This window comes from Rutidosis leptorrhynchoides, chromosome 10 (genome assembly GCF_046630445.1).
Source record: "Rutidosis leptorrhynchoides isolate AG116_Rl617_1_P2 chromosome 10, CSIRO_AGI_Rlap_v1, whole genome shotgun sequence".
In the NCBI taxonomy this organism is placed as follows: Eukaryota; Viridiplantae; Streptophyta; class Magnoliopsida; order Asterales; family Asteraceae; genus Rutidosis; species Rutidosis leptorrhynchoides.
In genome coordinates, this window is record NC_092342.1 from 108,596,658 (window position 1) to 108,622,186 (window position 25,529).

The window sequence follows — 25,529 nt, forward strand, 5'->3', positions numbered from 1 at the left end:
GTGGTGTATGGCAAAAACGGCCTGTTTACTTTTTTCCCTATTAAGTTCAATATGGATAAAGATGGCAATATGGATATAGAGTGACTATATGCAGTATTCAATGAATGAATAATCTCGTTTACTTATTGTTCTGAATAAATTGTCTGGATGATAAAAATGACTATTTTACCCCTGACCTAATATTTACAAATATCATAAAATATTTCTTTTTAAATATTATATTATATATATCATAAAATAAAAATATGAAAAAGGTTGATAATTTTGTTTCTGATCAAATATAATCACAGGTCTTCGAATTTTAGCTGCTTTCTACTCTCAACATAAAAATCAATACAATACTATACATACAATTTACAATTTAACAATAAAACATTAAAACATAATGAAAAAAACCCTCACAAATGATTTCGTTACATCTCTGTTTTCATCTTTTCCATCTCATAACCCTTTCTTCTTCTCATGATTACCCTAATTTAAATCCCCCAAATTGGTCAAATACAAAGAATCGGGTGTATTTTTCTAGCAAATGTTATTATTCGCAGGCTCACATGTTATCTTCTTCTGGATCGTCTTCGTTCAAGCTTTAAGTCATCATCTCAACAACTTCAAGATCTCATGGACTTTGTATTATTGTATGATTTAAAAGAGCTTTATGCTTTTTAATAAATAAAACTTAAAGAATATGTGTATGTGGAATTGAAACAATTAGAAAACAAAGTTAGGATTATAGATTACCTTAAAGTAGTGGTTGGTGGAGGAGAATTGGAGAAAAGTAATGGGTTCTCTGATGGAGGTTACTCCGTATAATTTAGGTAGGAGTTTTTTTTTTTTTTTTTTTTTTGAGTTGAAAGAGAAGTAACAATGGAAAGATGAGAGCCAGATGGGGACAACAAATGTTTTCTAGGTGACTGAAACAGCTCTGTGGTTAGTTGGGATTAAAATTTAAGTCCCAAGTAAACAGGTTGAGGTGGTGACCGAATAAGCTTTTCAGAACAATAAGTCCTATTAATGCCTAAATAAACGGTAAGTGGTGTACTCCCTATTATTATAAGTTTTATGGTAAAAAAAAAAGTGTGTATAAATCAAAAACTAAATCAAAAACTAACTGTTACCGTGAATTCTTGTACATACCATCCATTTTGTGAATCTCAAAAGAAAAAGATCAGAGCAACAGTCGGGACGCTGCTACCACCACCGTCTACGTTTCTGCAACCATCACCTGCGCAACTGCTGCTACCACCACCAACACTGCCTGCCGCTGCTCCATCTTCTCCTTATTTTTCTTTATTTATTTAAGTTACGGTTTTGTGGTTGGATTGTTTTTAGGGTTTTAATTAAGCTTCATCCATCCATCCATCCATCCATGGCTATGAGGAAGCTCTCACTATCCAAGCTCCTCCGCTTACGTCATCAAACTTCTTCTAGAATACTCCTCCTCACTTGTTCAATTAATTCGTCTTCATCTTCAATCCAATCACATAATACAACATCATCTCATCAATATATATCCTCTAATAGTGATTCATTATTATTATTATTAAAATTCTATTCCTATCGTTCTTTTTCAACGATAGAGGTGGTGGTCATAAGGTTACTACTACTGACGGCGATGATGAGCTGTCGGATGATAACGGTGAGGGTTTCTTCGATTACGATTATGATTACGTTAATGACGTCAGCACTACTGCTAGTGATGTAGTAGGGTTTGCAGGTGCGGTTGGTAGTGGTAGTGGTGTTGGTGATGATGTTGATGTGATGCTTCTTCCTGTTCGTTGTTTGGTTTGGTTTTTGGATCAAATTCATCACATCACTGGCCTCCCTTGGTTTGTAACCTCATTTATATATACTACTATACGAATTTTGATGATTCTGTATATATATATATATAATACATATGTATGTAGGTAATTTGGTTATTATAAAACTAACCTCACCGTAAATCAAATACACTAGGATATATAATATGCTCAGATTTTCATATGCATTTTAATGAAAATTTGTTTTATATGATTTCAGATCAGTGCAGTTTGAATTTTGAGTTGACTTATAGATTAATATATATGCTCATCTAATTTTGATACATTTTGTGATGTGATTCGTTAATACTTAAGACTACACCAGTAGTGTTGAGGATTTGATAAGAAATTTGTCAACTGCATTCATGTTAGTGACAGTTTGTAAACATTAGTAACTTTGGTTCTTTGGCCCTGAAGTTTATCTTTATAATTTGGAATTGTCAGCGTATATCTTTTTTACTGGATATCGAAGAGTGTTCTCTGATCTTTTAGGCTAAAAGTAGCTAACTGAAAGTAAAAATAGGTACTGATATGAAATTTTATTATTTTGGTACAAGTTAGGCAACTAGAAATCACTTCTGATGTCTCTTTGGTGGGAAGAAATATAAAACAATTATTCATTTAACTAGAATTGATCTCGTAAATTGAAGTTCGGATTTTTGTTTTCTTTTTTATTTTCTCGTTGCTTCCCCGAATTTTTATCCAGAGTGAATACTTATTACTTATTAGTTTTTACAAAAATTTAACAGGTGGATTGTTATCATTACTTCCACTCTAGCTCTGAGAGTTGCTATACTACCCATTCTTCTTGTGCAACTACGCAAGTTGCAGAAGCATGCTGACATGGCACATCAATGTTAGTATCCTCTTCCTTCCTAGTCTGATCAAGAATATGGTACTTTACATAGCTATTTAGATACAACTTGACATATCAAACTGATCATATACATGGCATTGTATATGTATATTTTATTTGCTAAAAGCCAAAGGCAGAACTATGCGAATTATAAGGCAAAGCTATGCAATATTCGCTGAAAATAAGCACAGCGGTTATGTTTTCGCATTAATACAAGACCACGGTTTAATCCGCTGAGTTTCCGCGGATAGTTAGGTAACTCGCAGACCGCGGATATTTCGAATCCTATAAATAGGGAGCTTGGCCTCTCATTTATAGGTTGTTGATTCTCTGCCATTTTGCCCAAGCCTTTGTAATTTCCACTTGTGATCTTGCCCAAGGGATTTTTACACCGCGCAAAGGTGAAATATGCTAATATCTGTTATCTAAGGATTTTTATATTGGACTGAATTTACCTATCTGAGGTTGATTCTCAACATACACTTTCCTTTTATAATTTACAGTTTATTTATATAATATAAATATATTAATAATAATACAATTGATATTATATAGCAAATACTATTAATAATAATAATAATTGAAATGATAATATTAATATTAACAATTAATACTAAAAATGTTATTTATAATAATGATAATAATATTGATAAAGGTACCAATAATAATATTGTTAATCTTTGATACGGTTGAAAATAATTAATAATAATAATAATAAAAATGATATAAATAATATACTGATACAAATACTAAAAATGATAAAATTCTAATAACATTAATAATAATCATGCCCAATAATAATACTAATATTTATCATAATATTTAACATTATAGCTTTACTACTAGTTATAACAATGATGATAATCGCAATATTATATTATTTATATTAATTATGCATATTATTAATGATAATAATATTACTAATAAAAATAATAACATAACAACTTTATATATCATGTTTCATATCTATAACAGAATATTATTAACACATATATTTATTTTAATAATAATGAAAGTAATACTATTATCATAACAACTATATTTTAATTTGTGATTACATTTTATGTATTAATATTACAAGTTATTACTTATATAATGTAATGTTTACTAATTTTATAATATATAATTTAATATTTATGCACTATATACATATTACAATATACATATAACAGTTATATATATTTATACGTAGATTCATTTTAAATTTCAACTTACTTATTTTGTTTCTTATTTTATATATTTAATCTCTAAGGTTAAAGTTATATTTTATTATTTTCAATTATTATATATACTTTAGTTATAATATATTAAATGTACACATTTATTTACATACGATTGTTCGTGAATCGTCGAGCACAGTCTAAAAGTAAAATGTATATATGAACACAGCTCAAACTTTTTGAGACTTCAACATTACAGACTTTGCTTATCGTGTCGGAAACATATAAAGATTAAGTTTAAATTTGGTCGGAAATTCCCGGATCATCACAGTACCTACCCGTTAAAGAAATTTCGTCCCGAAATTTGAGTGAGGTGGTCATGGCTAACAATAAAAATGTTTTCATGACGAATATGCGTTGATAAATTTAGTTTTATCATCATTGAGTAATATGGATAAAAATAATTCGATTATTCGAAGAGTACGAATGAAGCTATCACCAAAGAGTGAAATTGGAAAGTAAAGATTCATCTTAACTTTTGAGAGAGTCAGGGTTGAATTCCGGAATTCAAAAGATTTAAAAGAAAATCTAGGAAATCTATAAGATCTGATTCTTCTGGATTAAGATCTCTTTAATTAAATGCGATCATCTGTCTCGATTGTTCTGTTGGATGTTTCCATTATAAATTTACCTCTTCCATTTTATTATTCTCACCATTCCTATACTTTCTTTCGTAGTTCATACATCCAAAAGATTGTGAAAATGCTTAATCCAGTTCTAATCCTTGATATTTTTTTCTAATTATCATTTCTGTCATCCTTCTTTTCAATCTTTCATCAGAAGAATCTGTTTACTTCTACTATTACCTTGGGGTGATACTATTCTTAATTATACTGTGTCTTTATATTGCTATTCGTATTAATATCCATGGTTTGTAACCTCCGTGTTGTTATTGGGCTTTTTATTTTCTCTTATATTTTAGAGTCCCTGCTTCCGTCTTCTATAATTATCGTCATTCACAGTTAATGCTCTCTTTTATTTACTGCGATTTATACCCCTTTTCTCTTTCGGAGCTTCATGCTTTTGTTTTCTCGTCCCGATTCTACATCAAGCGAATAATAGTCCAGAATTTGTAGATATAGAGTTTCGAATGATTATAATGTTCTAGGCAGGAAGGAACGTGATAGCACGATTTGATTTTTAAATTTATCAACATCACGGAAGATAGAATCATCAAGAATACATTTTCTTGATATGTTCAGGAGTTAAGTAGAATGAAAAGGTTATGTAACATGACACATGATGATGGTATGATCTACTGTGAACCATCATCACGTTTCATTAGAAACTCAGCATGACTTACTGTAATATAACCACGTTGATCAAGTGTCATTATATTATACTAACTCATGCCTCAGTTCCCAACATTACTTCAATATAACCACGTTGATCAAGTGTCATTATATTATACTAACTCATGCCTCAGTTCCCAACATTACTTCAATAACATTCATATTTTAAGTTCGAAGTTTACAGAATATAGAAACTAACAGTTTCTATATGATGTAATACTGATAGCACGAAGAGATTAATAATTTCAGATAAGATTAGTTATGAAAATATATTCAGAAATATCGAGGATATTTATAATGAAAGGTACGATAATATCTCGGAATATCTAAGATCAGAGGATGATAGAAACTATTGCCCGCAAGGGTTTAGAGTAAAGAGCAAGATATTCGCTAAAGACTTTAGCAGGCATTGAATCATTTGGATTCTTTGAAGTCAAACTTATTCTTTGTGATTTGTCCACGGCTTCCTTCATAGTTCCGCATAATCCGCTTTTCGGTACTAAATTTTCTATTGAATGTTTCCAATATTCCATTCTTTATTATCAAACCTTGGATGGTTAAGGTCGTGTACAGTTTTTGCCGCTGTATTCAGCTTTTTCAGAATTTGTGGTATTGATTTGTAGACTGGGTGCTTTTCAGAATTTCAGAATGGAAGGTCATAATTGTAAGAGATAAATGTTATATGTTTACATATAACTGTTGATGTAGACATGCTGCGAGATTTCAAAATATTGATTGCTGATTCTCGGTGTTTGGTACGGAAATTCTCGTTATCCGATGCAGATGAGTAGATGATAGGATTTCAATGAATATAATAACTTTTCATAAAGTCCAAGATCAATGATGTTGCTGATAAGTTTACTGCTAATGTAGTGAGATATAAACGATTTTCCGGTATCAATGACGAAAGACAACTTATATATCAGAGTTATAATAAGTTAGTTCGAGTGAAAAGTCGAAGTTGACTTGCTGGAGCTGTGACAAAATTTGCTACTTGAAAGGTATTAAAGAGTTATTTTTGGGTAATATCTACGCCAAAGGAGCTAATCACAAATACGTGTTAAACGTTTATTCAGGTTCTGAGAATTTTTCAGGTGCATAACTATATGCACTAATCTTTCCTTCCGTAGCTGAAGTGCGGTTGATTCATCCTCTCGATTGAGTTATTTTCAAGAATCATGAAAGGTTTGCACGCGGATTGTAATCGTCAAGATACAAACGAGGTTTAGGATGAAATCAAGTGGCAAACTTGAAGAATTGTTTAGTTTCATATTTTATAATCAATATTTTAATTCATTTTAATTGTCCAATGTTGGCAGTTCACAGTCGATAGTCTACAGTTAACAGTCCAATAATTCATATATAGTTTAATATATAATATTCAAATTAATTAATATGTATCGTGACCCGTGTACATGTCTCAGACTCGATCACAACTCAAATTATATATATTATTGTAGAATCAACCTCAACCCTGTATAGAGAACTCGATCATTACTGCATATAGAGTGTCTATGGTTATTCCAAATAATATATATAAATGCGTCGATATGATATGTCAAAACCTTGTATACGTGTCCCGATATTTAAAGTGCGTAAAATAAATAACAGAAATTAAATAACGATAAATAAAGTGCGTAAAGTAAATAACATAAATTAAATGACGATAAATAAAATTGCGAGAATGTAAATTGCGATAATTAAATTGCGATAAATAAAATGTAATCAGTTAGCTAGGAACAATTAGCTAGGAACAGTTAGCGTGGATTCTTAACAAAATTTCTCATAGTTAATTTGTTTGTTTCTAACAAATTTTATTTTGTCAAATGTTTTCTTCATTATGCCACTTGTTGGATTCTGATAGGTCAAAATCCGAATATGAAATTGAATAACAATGGTTATTCTGCGGTGAACGGATACGTATATCGGTGGTTGTAAGTAAGATAGTAAATGACTGTTGAATCAGATTTAAAAGAATGTACAGTGTAACTTATTAATGTGAAATCTAAATATTCCTCAGGTATTACCTACCCGTTAAAATATTTTCACCATTAACAGTTTGTACAAAAGAATTTTTAATTACAATCTTTATGAAAACATAAATACATATATATTTCCTTCAGATGTAATCATGGATTTAATGAGTTAATATGATATTAAACTCATTTGATTTACCGTTAGAACAAGAATATATATTCTCTAAAACATTAGAGATTACATAATCGCCATGTCTTACGAAGATAAATGATGTAGAACGATACGTAGAACGATGATTGTACTCGAGGTACTGAATGGAATGTTGAGGCATGGATTGTTAATGGTACTGGTGCTGTTACTGATGGTACTGTTGGTGCCAGTGATGTTGCTGAAGCTGGTACGTTTTGCACCATATTTTTCCAAGGCTACAACTCGGGTGCGAAACTCGTTGACTTCTTCCATTATTCCGGGATGATTGTCAGTCAGAACTAGCGGATGAATAAGGTTTAGAATTGTGGATAGAATATAATCGTGGTGAGATATTCGGGAAATAAGGGTGAAAATAATGATTCGGACTGGTTCGCTGATAATTGCTTCAGGTTCATCGCCAAGAGGTAAATTCGGTTGGTGAAAAGGATCGCCTTCTTCGCGTCTCCATTGATTAAGTCGACTACGAACTCATCAGATGAATTGGGGATGGATGATTGGTTGGTTCATTCTGGTGACACTACTTTCGGAGCTTAGGTGAAACTCCATATCGGAATAGCTGTCGGAATCCGAGGAATTCGAACTGGTTGAGGGATTCATCTCGTACGATCAGATGAAGGACTTTTCGATAAGAAATAGATTATAGGATGTAGATTAGTACCCTGCATACATAATTTACATATGTATATATAATACTAAAATTTCATAAGTTACGGAGGAATCTACGGAATCTGTCAGGCAAAGGTAACAATAACAGATACGCTAAAATATGAATTAGCAGATACGCTAAGATATGAATTTTGTCTATACACTATTCATGCAATCAATGCAGTAAGACGTGTCTAGACTAGGATGATAAGCAGGTAATTTTCGACAAGAAATGATAAGCAAAACTTTTGACATGCAGACCAGGTTCAAGTCGAGACTCATTAATATAACCTAACAACTACTAGGTCGAAGTCCAGACTCACTAATGCATCCTAATAACTACTGGTTAGACACACTAATGCAAGACCTGGTTCGCTACGACCACCACTCTGATACCAACTGTAGAGACCCGTCCTAATCCATCCAGACGAAGTCTATATCGGTTATAAACGATTCACAACAGTTGATTACATCGCGAGGTACTTGACCTCTATATGATACATTTTACAAACATTGCATTCGTTTTTGAAAAGACAATCTTTCATTACATCGAAAGTTGACGGCATGCATACCATTTTATAATATATCTAACTATAGTTGACTTAATAATAATCTTGATGAACTCAACGACTCGAATGCAACGTTTTTTGAAATATGTCATGAATGACTCTAAGTAATATCTCTAAGATGAGCAAATGCACATCAGAAGATTTCTTTCATACCTGAGAATAAACATGCTTTAAAGTGTCAACCAAAAGGTTGGTGAGTTCATTAGTTTATCATAAACAATCAACTCATAATTTTAATAGACCACAAGATTTTCATTTTCAGTTCTCATAAATATACGTCTCATGCATAGAGACAAAAATATCATTCATATGGATTGAACACCTGGTAACCGACATTCACAATATGCATATAAGAATATCCCCATCATTCCGGGATCCTCCTTCGGACATGATATAAATTTCGAAGTACTAAAGCATCTGGTACTTTGGATGGGGCTTGTTGGGCCCGATAGATCTATCTTTAGGATTCGCGTCAATTAGGGGGTCTGTTCCCTAATTCTTAGATTACCAGACTAAAAGGGGCATATTCGATTTCGATCATTCAACCATATAATGTAGTTTCAATTACTTGTGTATTTCGTAAAACAGTTATAAAAACAGCGCACGTATTCTCAGTCCCAAAAATATAAAGGGTAAAAAGGTAAATGAAACTCACCTAATGTATTTTGTAGTAAAAATACATATGATGACATTAGACAAATTGAACAATGCAGGGTCGGCCTCGGATTCACGAACCTATATCATTTGTATATTTATTAAAATGTATAATCGTATTCGAACAAGTTTATATATTATAACTTGAATTATATATTATACTTATTTAGTTTGTGTATATATTTAAAATGTTTAATATCTATATATTTGGTTATATTAATATATCTATATATATATATGGTTAGTATTATATGAAAATATTCTTAATTCGTTATATATAAGTATTTATATAAATAATGTTATTATATTTGATATGTGATATATAAACTATTAATATGATTATAATATATGTATCAAGTATAGTTTAGGTACAAATATTTATTTGTAACGAAAATGATAGTTTTGATAATAATGATTTACTAATAATAATAACTTTCTTAATATTGATAATACTAATATTAATGACGATATTGTTAAAATTGATGCTTATCTTAATCTTAATAATAATAATAGTAAAACTAATAATTACGAAAATGATATTTATACTAATATTAGTGAGAGTAATAATAACTTGTAATGTTTTATAATAACAATAATAATAATCCTAAACATATTTATAATAATAATAATAGTACTAAAAAATGGTACAATTACTAATATTTACAAAAATAATAATAAGTTGCATTATTTTGTCATTAATTATAATGTTTGTAATGATAATGATAATTTTATTATGTTCCTAATAATGATAATGATGATAATAATAATAATAATAATAATAATAATAATAATAATAATAATAATAATAATAATAATAATAATAATAATAATTATTTTTAAGAATTGAAAACTACCTCTTAATGCTTTTCTAAAAAGAAATGTCGCAGACTGGACTCGAACCCTCTACCTCTCGAATACCCGGAACATCCCCTAACCAACCCTCCGTGCTTGTTTTTCTGTAATTATACCCTCTTAAATTGATTATAACCCGTTTCTGTTATTTCCTTCTTCTTCTTTATTTTCATAACTCCAAACGGCCAGGACCCGATTAAAAATCATAACAGCAATTTAAAAGATTTGTTTAGGATGTTGAATTGAAACAGAAAATAGTCGTCTGTTGTTGAACTGATTTAAACAGAAAAATATATATATATTTCAAGCTGTAGCAGTGTTTGAAGAACACGATAAACATAAAACTTGATTTTGAATTTGAGACGGTTTTAAGCTACGTTTTCAACATGAAATAGATAGTAAATCCTTCCTAGAAACTTTTTAAACCATCAATTTCAACAGAGATAACATCTAGGACTTCAATTCAATCTTAGAACTTTCGTTTGACTTTTTGATTCAAAAGTTTGACTCCGAAATTCGAATTTGATATTAGGAATTGGCATTTAAGAATTTGCAGATAGTTTATACACCTGAGTCCTAGCTAAACTGCATTTATGAATTTTAAAATGGGATTCAAACTCGAGATTTTGTTGAAAAGAAGGAAGAACAGAGCAGGCGGCTATATTTACCAAGATTGCAGTTTAATTTTTCTGTTTTCCTTCGAATTGTGTTAGTAGGGAGATATATAAAAGTCAAGTGATGATATTACAATTATAATGACTCGATTAACCTTTATTTTGGGACTTGATTGGCTCCACAGGAAATATTCGTTCAAGAATATAAAATAAAAAGAATTTGCGAAGTCCACTGAACATGTACGATCGATTGAGATATGTAACCACTTAGGAGATTCAAACAAAAAAATCAACTACAGAAATTGATGGAGAGGTGTAACAGAATTCGATTCCAAGCATATACAGCCGAATTTTTATATACTTTTTGTTAATAATTAATAATTAATAATTAAAATTATATTAATAATAATAATCTAAATAAGATTGATCATATCTGTTATCTAAGGATTTTTGTATTGGACTGAATTTACCTATCTGAGGTTGATTCTCAACATACACGTTCCTTTTATTATTTACAGTTTATTTATATAATATAAATATATAAATATATTAATAATAATACAATTGATATTATATAGCAAATACTATTAATAATAATAATAATTGAAATGATAATATTAATATTAACAATTAATACTAAAAATGTTATTTATAATAATGATAATAATATTGATAAAGGTACCAATAATAATATTGTTAATCTTTGATACGGTTGAAAATAATTAATAATAATGATAATAAAAATGATATAAATAATATACTGATACAAATACTAAAAATGATAAAATTCTAATAACATTAATAATAATCATGCCCAATAATAATACTAATATTTATCATAATATTTAACATTATAGCTTTACTACTAGTTATAACAATGATGATAATCACAATATTATATTATTTATATTAATTATGCATATTATTAATGATAATAATATTACTAATAAAAATAATAACATAACAACTTTATATATCATGTTTCATATCTATAACAGAATATTATTAACACAGATATTTATTTTAATAATAATGAAAGTAATACTATTATCATAACAACTATATTTTAATTTGTGATTACATTTTATGTATTAATATTACAAGTTATTACTTATATAATGTAATGTTTACTAATTTTATAATATATAATTTAATATTTATGCACTATATACATATTACAATATACATATAACAGTTATATATATTTATACGTAGATTCATTTTAAATTTCAACTTACTTATTTTGTTTCTTATTTTATATATTTAATCTCTTAAGGTTAAAGTTATATTTCATTATTTCCAATTATTATATATACTTTCGTTATAATATATTAAATGTACACATTTATTTACATACGATTGTTCGTGAATCGTCGGGCACAGTCTAAAAGTAAAATGTATATATGAACACAGCTCAAACTTTTTGAGACTTCAACATTACAGACTTTGCTTATCGTGTCGGAAACATATAAAGATTAAGTTTAAATTTGGTCGGAAATTCCCGGGTCATCGGAAATTCCCGGGTCATCACAAATACTGGATGATTAGAGGACACCCTAACTTAGTATATAAATATCTACTCAGGACGTTTGTTCATCGAACAGTCCTGCTTACAGTGACAAGTAAAAGTAATAATTGAAAAGAGATTTTGGGTATATTATATATTTATATATATAACTTACACACGACTTGCTTATGTTTCTTAAAGTGCCTCCTCCGTTACCACCACCTTTCTCAGGAAAGAGTTGGATAGATCACTACAAACGCTTTCGAGACAAAAGGAAAGAAATTGGATGATATGATTTCTTTTGCAGATTCCTCTGTTCAGGTTAATCATCTCACAAAACTCATTTATAAACATTAAATGTTGTGTTTTTTGAAGTGTTTGATACTACTGATGCATTTCCCATGTGTCAGTTTCTGATTGGCATCAAGTTTTAGATATGCTTTTGCATCATGTAAAACTTTTGTATATGATATGATTTCTTTTGCAGATTCCTTTCTTTATCTTGGGAACAGCAAGTGTTCGACAAATGGCACTGAATAATTATTTTGGCTTTGAAAGTGTAAGTCAACATATATAGAAAATATTTTCTGTTGATGCATATTCATTACATTGGATGCTACTTAGCAAATAACTCGTTACTAGAAGTTTCTGATTATTACCATTGATTTATCCATTTCCATATTATTACCATTGCTTTATACATTTCCATATTTGGGTAATTACAGAGTCTTAGAGGTGTATGGTTTCGGGTCAGTTCCACTTGTCATTGATTGTTAACGGGTCAGATGGGTTAGAAACTAGCCAATAATGAAATGCAAAAGTCGCCAAACAGAGTATTCATATAGATTTGTCATTAATCATTTTATTTTAAAAGCAATGCATGTTGTTTTTATAATTACAAACTTGTACTCATATTCAATACCATGATTATACACAAAATTAAAACCTCAAGCCACAAAGTGTTGGTGGGTTGGCCCAACTTGACCTGGCTTGTTATGACCCACGCGTAAAAGTTAATAGTTTTAAACTCGCCCATTTTTGACCTGTTACCTAACACGCTGGACCCATCTTTTTTGTCACATCTACTAAATCTATGAGACTGTCCGTGTTGCTCAAATGTTTCTCGTGCTCCAGGACTTCAGGAGTTTTTTAAAACTTGGGTTTGTACACTTTCACAATGAATGGATATAAACCTTTTTAAAAGATAAAATGAATACCTCTTTATAAAAGGATTAAGGTTTTGAGTCATTTGGGATTTTATTTAGTAGCAGACAAGTACAAAGAACCTTACTTGCCTGATGTACCACGAAAGCACTCGAGATTCATGCAAGTATTGCTCTCGAGTCCCGTGAGGCTATATGGTTATGTCTAAGTTAGGCTTATTTTATTTTTTCTATTTTCTATTTTCTTTTCTATGCTACTGAAATTACTGATGATTTTTTTTTTTTTTCAATTAGGTTTCTTTTGAGAAGTCGTCTTTGACGACGCTCCCAAATATAATCGGCGTTTTAGCAAAGGTGAGTGAAAATATCAATGTGAAGTATGAGTTTGATGAACCTTTTTTTTATAGTCTCCTGATTTCATTTACTTAAAGTTAATACGAGTAATAATTAAAGACGTGTATCGTAACATATGTATGTGCATCTTTTACAGTATTACAGGTTCTACTTGCAGTTCCTCACAATTCCTATAGCTGTTGCTGGTTTTTATCTTCCCCAGGTAACTTGAAGTTCTCAAATATTGCAGTTAACAAGATTGCATCATAGGTCATTTAAATCCAAACTTCATGCCAGGAAAACCTTTAGTTTTCATCGTGTCACTAACAGCTTTTTGGTACTCATAGCTGCTATTGATCAATGAAATTATGAGTCTTGATAAAGCCACTTGTGATATGAAGAATGGGTTCTATTGCTAATTACAAATCTACCATTGAATATCCATAAATAAGATAATGCCCATTATGTAACACTGGTAACGTGTATTTGTGACCGGTCTGGTGGGTATTATCTATCGTATGATGCTCATTGTTTTGATCATTAAGCAAGTAGGTTTCTCTTTTCTCTGATCAATAATCATCCCATTACTTTATGTCTGGTTCTTGTTTAGACTCAAAAACACTACTGAATATTCAGTACGATTTTCCTTGTATTTTAGGTCATTGTGATAGCATAATTCCATGTCCTTTCATATATTATTTGCTTGCATATGATCATATGGAAGGGAAATTTCTCATATGATTGATTTTCAGTTAGCATCAAGAGAAATGTTACACTTGTAAAAAATTCACAAATATTGTATACAAGATTATGTGTACTAATCATATGAAGAGAGAAAAGCCAGGAAAGGAAAAAGTGTGAACGTGGTTGGTCCATGTCATATAATATACAATTTGTAATTTTTTTTTATTTATTTATTTATTTTTTATTTATTTTTTTTTGGTAATTGTAACATTTCTCAGTCATTAGATCTTTGGCAGGAAAATGTTAAGCTCAGATTTTTTTTTTTTTTTTTTAATTCATTTACAGGGAAGTTTGATATATTGGGCAGCTAATAGTACCATAACTCTTGTTCAGGTTAGTTTTAGCTATCTTAAGCCCTCGTTTTCTATAAATTAGACCCAACAGTTTGGCACTTTGAAGTTGACACTGTTACATGCTAATCTTCACAATCTATAATTCTTTATCAAGTATTAGAGGTGTCAATTTCAAATTTTCAACCCATTTACTTTTGGTTAATTTTGGTTAGTTTCTATTCTAACATGTCAATGTGTATAAAGCTAATTACAAAAGGATAAATGGTCAATGGTCAATAAGTTAGTTTTTTGGGTACAAATATACTTTAACTGACTAATACATCTGGCAGCAATTAGCTTTGAAGCATCCACATGTTCGAGAGAAGCTAGGGTTACCCGACAAGTTATCTCCGGTTGATTCTGGGAACTCCCGTTCGATGGATGGACTAGAAGCGACATTCACAGTCCCCATGGTTAAAAAACCTATTCAAGAACTATCACTGCTAGAACTATTTAATGTAAGTCATCCTTTTCATGTTTGACTATTTCCTTAAGTGATTAATAATTTGTTGTGTTCCACTTTTTCCTTGATTTTTGGAATTGTTATAGCTTGCTATTAAACACTTATCGAAGGGGGAACAAGATAGAGCAGTTCCACTTTTAAGGTAATGGGTAGCAAATTTTAAATTCATGTAATTTAAAGGTGGTAATCTCGGCCTAATTACTTATGAATGGGTCGAATTCTGAACAATGGGTAAACATTTAAAATTAGCTGACAAGGAAACAGATCAAACGGGTTGTAAGTTGCCAAAACTGTATTTTTAATGCATAAAACCTCATATGTCTTTTCATATATAGGTCAATCAAATCACTAATGGTTGATAGATTTTGTTGGTGATGAAAAGAGATAAAAAAACTCTTTTGGGTTAAGATAAACTGACCTGACCCATGTTGACCGGTTACACAACCCATGGGTCACAATAATATACTCTGTTTGTTGAAGCTATTGTTGCCCTCTAAATGTTGTGCACAATTTACAGACTGGCACTTTCGAAGGACCCTGAATATGTGAGAGCTTTGATTGCTATGGGCCAGATTTTGCTGAAAGATGAAAAATTGGTTGAGGCTACAGATTATTTCGAGCGTGCTGTTGCCAAAGTACGAATCTTTCAGTTCACTATCAATATGTCCCACATTAATTAATTAATTAATTAATTGTCCATTATTTTCAGTAAAAAAAAATTCCTTGATAGTATTCATTATATTATATTATTATATTATATATATTTCGCAGCTTCTTCACGTAGGCCATCTGACAGAAATTGAGGAGATTGATCATCTGATTCTTGCATCTACATGGTCAGGTGTGGCCCTTGCTAGGCAGGTAATGCATTTATGTATAATGTTTAAATTCAAATTTAACACCTATATTCTATTCTAGAATTGACAGATGATTACAATACTTATGTTGATATTTCTGGTTTTTTGGACAGGGTAAAGTTGCAGAAGGAATTGTACACCTAGAAAGAATAGCAAATATGAAAGAACCAGAGGATGCCAAGACCAAAACTCATTATTGTGATGCTTTGTTAGTACTTTCAAGGTAAGCGTATTAGCACAAGTATATTTGTTTGTATTGTCTCAACATTTATGTATTTTTTTTCTTCAGATTAATGGAAATTAGACGCTATTATTATATGTAGCATCTAGTATTCACACTGACATTGAAACTGAATTGTCAGCTCTTTAGCAAGCATAGGACGCGATGAAGAGGCAGCAAAGTATTTACGCATTCTAACTAGTCATGATCCAGCTTATGGTAAATACTTAAAAGATGTTGAAAGTGAAGACAACAATTTTGCAAATGATCTTGAAAATAGTAGGAGAAAAGATTATTGAGCACATCTTATCAAATATTCTCCCTACAAAGGTACGTAGTATGAAATTTCAGTCATCACCCTAACATTTTCTAACTTGTTTGTCTCATTCTACGCGTTTCTATCTTTGCCAAAACATATTATTATTATGACCCGTCGGGCTATTCATAAGTAAGTGGGCCAAAGACTAAAAAAGATTACGCGTTTAACAGCGTATTAAAATAAGTTGAATATTTTTGGGATAAACCTAAATGAAAATTCTCAATTCAACCTGCAAAATGATGTTATTTGGTGATATTTTATTGATATTGCTTTTTGTTTCTTCAAATTGGAATGACTTAAATACGTAGAAACATACTGTCTTTTTTTCTTTTTTTTCTTTTAGTAATCTATATATTAAGCATTACACTTTGGTTCTTGACTTCTTGTTGACATTTCCATATTATATCAAAGTACTGGTGAAACACAAATGGGTACCTTGTTTATAATGCTTGGACGGTCACCCACTTATTCTTTTTCAATATATTCTTTATTTTTATTGCTAATTTTACGGTTATCAGTTTATTTGTCTTTAAAGTCATGTTTTCGTTGTTTTTGGTTCTTGACAGATAACAAAGTGCATTGTAACATATTAAAATTGAATTTTGGATTGTTGGTTATTCGGATCCAGATTGGACAGTAGACACAAACAAAGATGTTACAGCTCCTGATGTAAGTTGCTATCTGCAACAAGAAAGAACAAGGAAAGTAAGGGTGGACTAAAATTTTAAAATCCACGTCCTTACAGGAATTTTGAGTAGGTTTGATAACTAAAATATTAATGATTTGTGAATTAGAATGCATCACACTAGGTGCAATTCACCTAGGTATTTGTTTTCGTTTAAAAAAATAAAATTTATTAATCCGAATTGCTATACATATAAAAGCTTTTTTTACTAGAATATGTTACACTTTTGTCTAAGAAACTTTTTCTATTCTATTTTCACATGGTAGTGTTTTTTGTTGTATATTTGATACATGAAAGCAAGTGGTAACATGTAATTGTCAATAGGAAAATGCTTAACCACTAAGATAAAGTTTATAAAAATTGGGAGTACCGTACTAATTTATAACCGTACTGATAGTCACCTCCCTTGTTCATTCTAAATTTCTAACGCAAGGTAAAAAAAACTGAAAATGGGTACAGTGTTCGGATGTGTACAATGTTCTCCAGGGTCTTGATTGCTCCATTCCGATAAGATGATAACATCATCTGCAATGGCCCGCTTACCCACTTATATGCCTTTAAACAGACCCAAACTCGCAGCTTTTTAAGGATTAGATGTGTGTGTGTATATATATATATATATATATATATATATATATATATATATATATATATATATATATATAATTAATAGTAATGGGCTTATAGTTGCGATAATTAATAGTAATGGGCTTATAGCATTCCCTTGACACAAACAACACTTAACTGGAAAAACTTTAGTCGGGCTACCATCTACTAGAATTGAAGCTCGTGCCGAATGTAAACGCATATTTATCCATCCTACACATTTAGCATTCAATCTACCCAAGTAAATAACATTAAGAGTGTTTGGCAAAACTATCCGTAAGCTTATAGTTGGAGTTGCAAGTAAAAGCTTATATTTTATTTCCAAAGAGAAACTTGATCTTGTACTTTGTAAACCTTCCGTAAATTGCTAGAGCTTAAAGTTGCAAAATGACATAATTAATTGTCCATTATTTTCAGTAAAAGTTTCCTTCATAGTATTAAGATATTAAATAGACGATGGACATTTTTTTTATTAGAATCAATCTTAAAAATAGGCATTTCAAAATCGTTAATGTTAGAAGGTCAGTATCTTATGGTCAGCTACCTATGGCCGACATTTGAAAGCTCAGAAACAGAAAATAAACGAGTGAAATATTACAAGTGATGGTTGAAATATTAGCACCTGCTTTGAATAGATATGACAACTTTCAGGCATTGAGATACGTTTCAGTCGTGGATGATTATCATAAGAAATTCTTATGATTCCAAACATATAATAAGATTCTCGCTCTTGAAAATTCACATTTTTTAAACCTTGGAAAATAAACGGTGATCACGCCTAAATATGTTTTGGCGATTTTAGATTTAGACTTGAGTGCTTAATTTGGGAAAAATGTGTTTATCGATTGTTTTATCTCCAATAACTGTGCAAACCCCGTTTGAAATCTGAATTCCAAGGGCGTAAAACAAACGATTAGATTAACCTCACTCGATTAGATCGAATAAGTTAATATCTTAAGTGTTGTCGAACTCCGATATCGATCGGAATCTCAATCGGATGATTTTTAACTGAACAATGTTACAGTATGATTTTGGCAGAGTAACAGTACGTGTTCAGTGTCTTTGTAATGAATGACCCATGGGGCGTATTTATAGGTGTTTCCAAATAGTTTGTTAGAGGGAATGATAACGTGGCATATGTCCCTTTCATAATCGTAACAAACTTTTCTAGATTCGTGGACTGACGTGACACATGTTCCTTTCATTGGCATAACAAACAAATCCTAACAGACTTTCCTAGATTCGTGGGCTGATGTGGCATACGATCTATTCGTGTTTGTTCCGGGATCAAATGCTTGTTCCGAAACCATGCTTTGTTCCGGGACTGTGTGATTATTCTGGAATAGCGTGATTATTCGGGGATGGTGTGAGCGTTCAGGAATGGTGTGCCAGATCTCTGTGTATGATGTGACGGATGGTCAACACACCCTTGGTTAGGTAAGGGGGCTTACATATGAACAATGCCTAATTTTTTATCCAAGTGCTTCTTCCCGGTACTCTCCTGACCGGGTAAGGCTACAACTGGTTCATATGTTCGTTCGTAATATTCTTGTAGAGGTTACTGGGTGACCAGCGTATTTGACTAAGTAGGCCTTGATGTGGAAATATGATTCGTAACCTCTCGGTGCTTTGTATCCGGGTGAGCGGTGCCGGTATCCGGCACACTTGTCCGGGTAGGATGGGCTTATGTGAAGTCACGGTCGGCTTCTATCCGGGACACTTCTTCCCGGATATATATTCGAATAATCTTCTGACCGGTTTGCTTAGGTAGGACCGGGAGAGGGTATTTTCTCCTGGACCGTTATGCCGGTTTAATTCCAGATGAAATTTTGTCATGTTGGAAATATGACCTTTTTTGATACGGATCAATATGCGTATCATCATACGGAATTCTAGGATCCCTCCTCGAGGCAAGATTTAAAATCGTAACATTGTTAGAAACACTTTTTCATCAAACAATTGTCAAGACTTTTCAAGGGGAGCGAACCATATACCGTCAATCTTTTTGCGTGCATCACTAAACAAAACATGTGTCATGATGTAGTATAGTACACTACTTTAAAACATTATATATAGGTCATGTAATTTACATAGAAACATCTCTGATCTCGACATGACGATTGTTTTCTTGACTGAAAGAACCCCATGGGAGACATAGATCACACAAGTAAAGGTAGATTAAATCCATGATTAATATAGTGAACATCTTAGAGAGATATTTTGAGACGTTCACAACTAATTTAACCATTCTAACTTCCGAAGATTGAACGCATTATGATAAATCCTACTGTAAATTCTAATTTTATTATTGCGTTAGGATAGTTCGCTTTTGTCGGTATGCTAAAATGTCATGATAAGTGTTCCTATGTATATGATTTATTATAAAATAATATAATATTGTATAATGATTCTGATCCTTTATTGTATGATGTAAACATCTCCATTTACCTGAGTGGTTATCGCCTTTCTGGGTGTCCGTGAAGTCTCGCGTTCAAGTCTCACACTGGGATTTCATAATTCAATTTACTTTGCAGTTGGTTATGGAGTCTTTTGGAGGCATCGCTGTCTGAGCATGTCCTATGGCAGTTGTTTATGGGGTGGGAGGTGCTTTCAAAAGGTGACTACACGCAGAGCATGTCTGTTCAATTAAACATCTTTGACACATCAAACATACATAATCGGGTGGTTGGAACTCCTTTGGTTGTCTCCGTCGGTGACTCCACTCCAATCTCGCTGTTTAAAAAAAAAAAAAAAAAAATTTGTATGATGTAAGAGTAGACCAATAGTTTAGGTTATACCAATTTAATCCGGTTGTTCACAATATTATTTCATGTTGTTTATTCAACAACTCTTGCCTATGGTATCTGCTTGAAGAAGGTGCAAGGAAGAACCAAAGGGACCGCTCTAAGCGAGGATTGCAACATAAGGATCCAAAAGTAAATTAAACGAGCAAGAGAATTTTATTAAAATATGTATAAACAACACATGTAATATTTAAGTGGAATAAGATATATTTTTTTTACCTAAATGCAGAATAATGCAAGTAACTACAACGATAATGGATGCATCTAATATGAAAAACGATATGTTATAAAAAAGCAGGTGTCCTAAGAATAAGTATCTATAACAGAGTAATTAAAAAGTGGTACACGGAACCTTGCCTTGAAATAATGTTCAAAGGGAGCCAAAAATTTGCTTTTTCTCCCAACAAATCATATAAATTAAGACATCACCACTCACTTAGCTATGTTTCTTTATAAAGCATAATAACTCTTTGCATGTTAATTCAAAACATAAATCCCACCCCACCACTTAGTTTCCTCCTCATCCATCTTCTTCTAATTAATTCTTGTTCTTGTTTCTAACTCTCAATTAACTTAATCTTTGTTCACACTCGAAGAACACTCATTTTGCTAACAACTCTTTGTATACATATCTTTAATCATTTGTCATTTAGGGTGGAAAGATGACGGTTCAACAAGCGGACCAAATGCCACTAGTTTACCCAGTTTCCGAAACCAACCCACCTTCAAAACACCAGTCAGATGGTTCATTTAGGGCGGTTTTCATAGTCCTGGCGGTGATAGTGGTGGTATCTGCAGTTGCTTGCTTTCTTGGGCGGATGTGTAATAAACATCATAACAAGTCGAAACCATCTAAGCATGTTCGATCTACCAAAGAGAAAGACATGAAGCATAAACGTAGCGCGTTCCATACCAATGATGGAGACATTGAATTTGATTTTGATAAGCGGTTTTCGAGTGCTAAGGTTGCTGCTAATGGTGAACCAAATGAGGGTGGGCCTAACTCATTTCACGAACCAGAAATGGGCCCACATATTGGGCGGCCTAACCCATTTCACGAACCAGGAATGGGCCCACATATAGGCCTGCCTAACGCATTTCATGAACCATACATTGGCCCACATATAGGCAGGCCTAACTCATTTCACGAACCACACATGGGCCCATATATGGACCGGCCTAACTCATTCAGGGAAACGTCTATGGGCAGGCCTGACTCATTCCGTGAACGATCTATGGGTCGGCCTGACTCGTTCCGTGAACCATATATGGGAAGGCCTAACTCATTTCGGAAGGGGGAATTTAGAGATGATCATGTGAGGTTTGCTGGTAACCAATTAAGATCATGAGATGAATGTCAAATCTGGTACAAGTACTCAACTTTATTAGTAGTAGAAAGAACCTTATCATACGATACATTTAGCCGGAGTTCAGCTGAGTAGTTGTTTATATAATGGTGGTCGTTATTTCATGTCTATATGTCCTGATTTAAATGATTGATTATACAGTGGTTGTCGTCTTTTCGACGAAATATCTTCAATCTATGAAGGAATAAATTCAAGTTATCCATTTTTATATACTCAAGCTAGTTTGTTTCTGATATTAGAAGTTTCAAACAGTCAAGCAAAAGGCTAAACAAGTGCAGGCCAGGAGAGGGTGATTGTAGAATCGTCTCTCCCAACTCTCAAAGATGGCAATAAATGGATGGGGCTAATTTTACTTATTTTATACAATTCTAATGGGTTAAACGGGTAATGATAAATAATGTAGTTGATAAGCTTAATAGGTTGAAAGCCTTACAAAGTATATCTATAAACACAGCCTCCCTATATGACTTAATCCATAACATCACATATATCTTATACTAATTCATTAGCTAGCAACAAAATCCACACTCACATAGCCCGAATGATATTTACACGCATAACAGTACCCATTTTGACCTGAAAACTCAAGCATACAAGTATGGATCCAAAACAGTAGACTATTCTTATTGCCCCTCACCTGATTAGAGGAAACTGTTGTGGGAAAAGTTTGACTGCGAATGACATGGTGGGACTCTTGGGTCCCTGCAACAAAAAAATATAATCAAAAGTTGCCAGCAGAACCAAGTCTACTGTTCGAATGCTGGACAAATTAATATAAGGTAGAAGAAAACCTCTGTTGATAATTTAATGTGTGACAGAAATTAGCCTGAGATGGAGTAGTAAGCGGCACATAATGGCTAGAAGAAACTACACTATGAGCATTAGGACCCTTGGATCTTCCAGCTGTAACAAAGACGAACCATAACCCTAATGCAACTCAGCCACGAATGAAGAATACTGTAACTTTGAACCCACCCTAGTGGTCCAGTGGTTCACCCCTTTGCACTTGTGCATTGGGATGGAGGTGGGGAGATCTCAAGTTCGAGTCCCTCCCCTGAAAAATATCCGTGAGATTTATTTCCTGAAAGCCGGATTGCCCCGGGGAAGGTTTTACCGACCCGTATTCAGGACCCAGGTCCGACCGTCTTCCACTCCGGATGGTTTAAAGTTCGGATCCCTGTAATGCGGTTTGGGTTTCCTGCCCGAAAGCGCGTGCGTGCATGGCAAATGAGAGTATTCGATGCCAACAACTTGCCTTTCAAAAAAAAAAAAAAAAAAATTACTGTAACTTTCCCTGTGTAATAATGAATTTTTTAAACCACCTAGCATTGTTGACCTGGTGAAACTTGATCAAATAAACATCAGTAAATGAAATCAGAAGGAACCAGAAGTAATTTAAGCGAGCAAGAAAATTTTCTTAGTATATGTATAAACAACACATGTAAAATATAAGAATGGAATCAGATAATATTTTACCTTAAAACAGAATAATGCAAGTAACTATACAGCGATAATGGATGCTTTTAATATGAAAAATGATATATGTTAAAACAACATGCGTCTAAGAATAAGTATCTATAAAGAGTAATGATAAAGTGGTGCACGGAACCTTGCCTTGATATAATGTTCAAAGGAAGCCAAGTATTTGCTTTCTCCCCTAACAAAGCATATAAAGAACAAATTAAGACATCACCACTCACTTATATCATGTATAAAGAACTTATAAATTGTCCTTTACTTAACTGTCTCTCTATAAAAACAAGACTCTCTGCTTTAAAATTCAAAACATAAATCCCACACCACCACTCAGTTTCCCCAACATAAATCTCACACTCAAAAAACACTCCTTTTGCTAACAACTCTTTGTATCCCTATCTTGTCATTTGTCTGTTAGGGTAGAAAGATGTTGGTTCAACAAGCGGACCAAACGCCACTAGTTTACCCAGTTTCCGATACCAACCCACCTTCAAAACACCAGTCAGATGGTTCATTTAGGGCGGTTTTCATAGTCCTGGCGGTGATAGTGGTGGTAGCTGCAGTTTCTTGGTTTCTTGGGCGGATGTGTAATAAACGTCATAACAAGTCGAAACCATCCAAGCATGGTCGTCCTCCCAAAGAGAAAGACGTGAAGCATAAACGTAACGCGTTCCATACCAATAATGGAGACATTGAATTTGGTTTTGATAAGCGGTTTTCGAGTGCTAAGGTTGCTGCTAATGGTGAACCAAATGTGGGTAGGCCTAACTCATTTCACGAACCAGACATGGGCCCACATATGGGCCGGCCTAACTCATTTAACGAACCAGACATGGGCCCACATATAGGCCGGCCTAACTCAATTCATGAGCCACGCATGGGCCGACATATAGGCCGTCCTAACTCATTTCACGAACAAGACATGGGGCTACATATGGGCCGGCCCAACTCATTTCACGAACCAGACATGGGCCCACATATGGGCCGGCCTAACTCATTCAGGGAAACGTCTATGGGCAGGCCTGACTCATTCCGTGAACAATCTATGGGTCGGCCTGACTCGTTCGGGGAACCATATTTGGGAAGGCCTAACTCATTTCGGAAGGGTGAATTTAGAGATGATCATGTGAGGTTTGCTGGTAACCAAGATCACGAGATTAATATCAAATCTGGTACATGAACTCAACTTTATTAGATGTAGAAAGCATCTTATCATACGATACATTTAGCCCGAGTTCGGCTAGGTAGTTGTTTATATAATGGTGGTCGTTATTTCATGTGTATAAGTCCTGATTTAAAAAATTGATTATAAAGTTGTTGTCGTCTTTTTGACGAAATATCAATCTATGAAGGAATAAATTCAAGTTATCGATTTTTATATACTAAAGCTTGTTTGACAGTTTGTTTCTAATAGAAGTTTCAAACAGCCGAGCAAAAGGCTAAACACGTGCAAGGCCAGGAGAGGGTGAGTGTAGAATCATCTCTTCTAAATTAAAGATGGCAATAAATGAATGGTCCGATTTTACTTATATTATTATACAATTCTAACGGGTCAAACGGGTAATGAAAATGTAGTTGATAAGGCTAATAAGTTGAAAGCCTTACTTATTTATAATCACAGCCTCCTAAATCACTTTATCCAAAACATCACATCTATTTATACTAATTCATTAGATAACTACAATCCACACTCACCCAACTGATATTTACACGCATAGCAGTACCCATTTTGACCTGAACCGTTTATCCAACCTGATTACCTGCCTCTACCCCAATCTATTCCCTATTTAAAAAACATCATCAAGCAAAAACTAAATAGCTACATAATGGATCATCTATTATTGGATCAAGTATGTGGAATTATTTAAGCACACATGATATGTAGATTAAGTACGAGATTATTCAGACAATCAAGAACTTGATATGCACAACCTGAGAAATCTTTCATACCACAGAGCAGATTTT

General features: G+C 32.6%; 1 protein-coding gene and 1 long non-coding RNA gene across 2 annotated transcripts; both read left to right on the forward strand.

Moving 5' to 3' along the window:
- The first annotated feature begins 1,136 nt into the window (after positions 1-1,136).
- On the forward strand, positions 1,137-12,484 carry LOC139872786 (uncharacterized). Its single transcript, XR_011767159.1, has 3 exons — positions 1,137-1,826; positions 2,549-2,655; positions 12,397-12,484. It is a non-coding gene; the product is annotated as an uncharacterized lncRNA (long non-coding RNA).
- Positions 12,485-12,486: 2 nt separating this feature from the next.
- On the forward strand, positions 12,487-16,708 carry LOC139870530 (ALBINO3-like protein 2, chloroplastic). Its single transcript, XM_071858316.1, has 11 exons — positions 12,487-12,516; positions 12,683-12,754; positions 13,653-13,712; positions 13,849-13,914; positions 14,721-14,768; positions 15,058-15,225; positions 15,317-15,372; positions 15,748-15,865; positions 16,002-16,091; positions 16,201-16,310; positions 16,450-16,708. Exons 1-11 carry the CDS (start codon positions 12,487-12,489, stop codon positions 16,604-16,606), a joined length of 975 nt encoding a protein of 324 aa, XP_071714417.1. The 3' UTR covers positions 16,607-16,708.
- Positions 16,709-25,529: the final 8,821 nt, after the last annotated feature.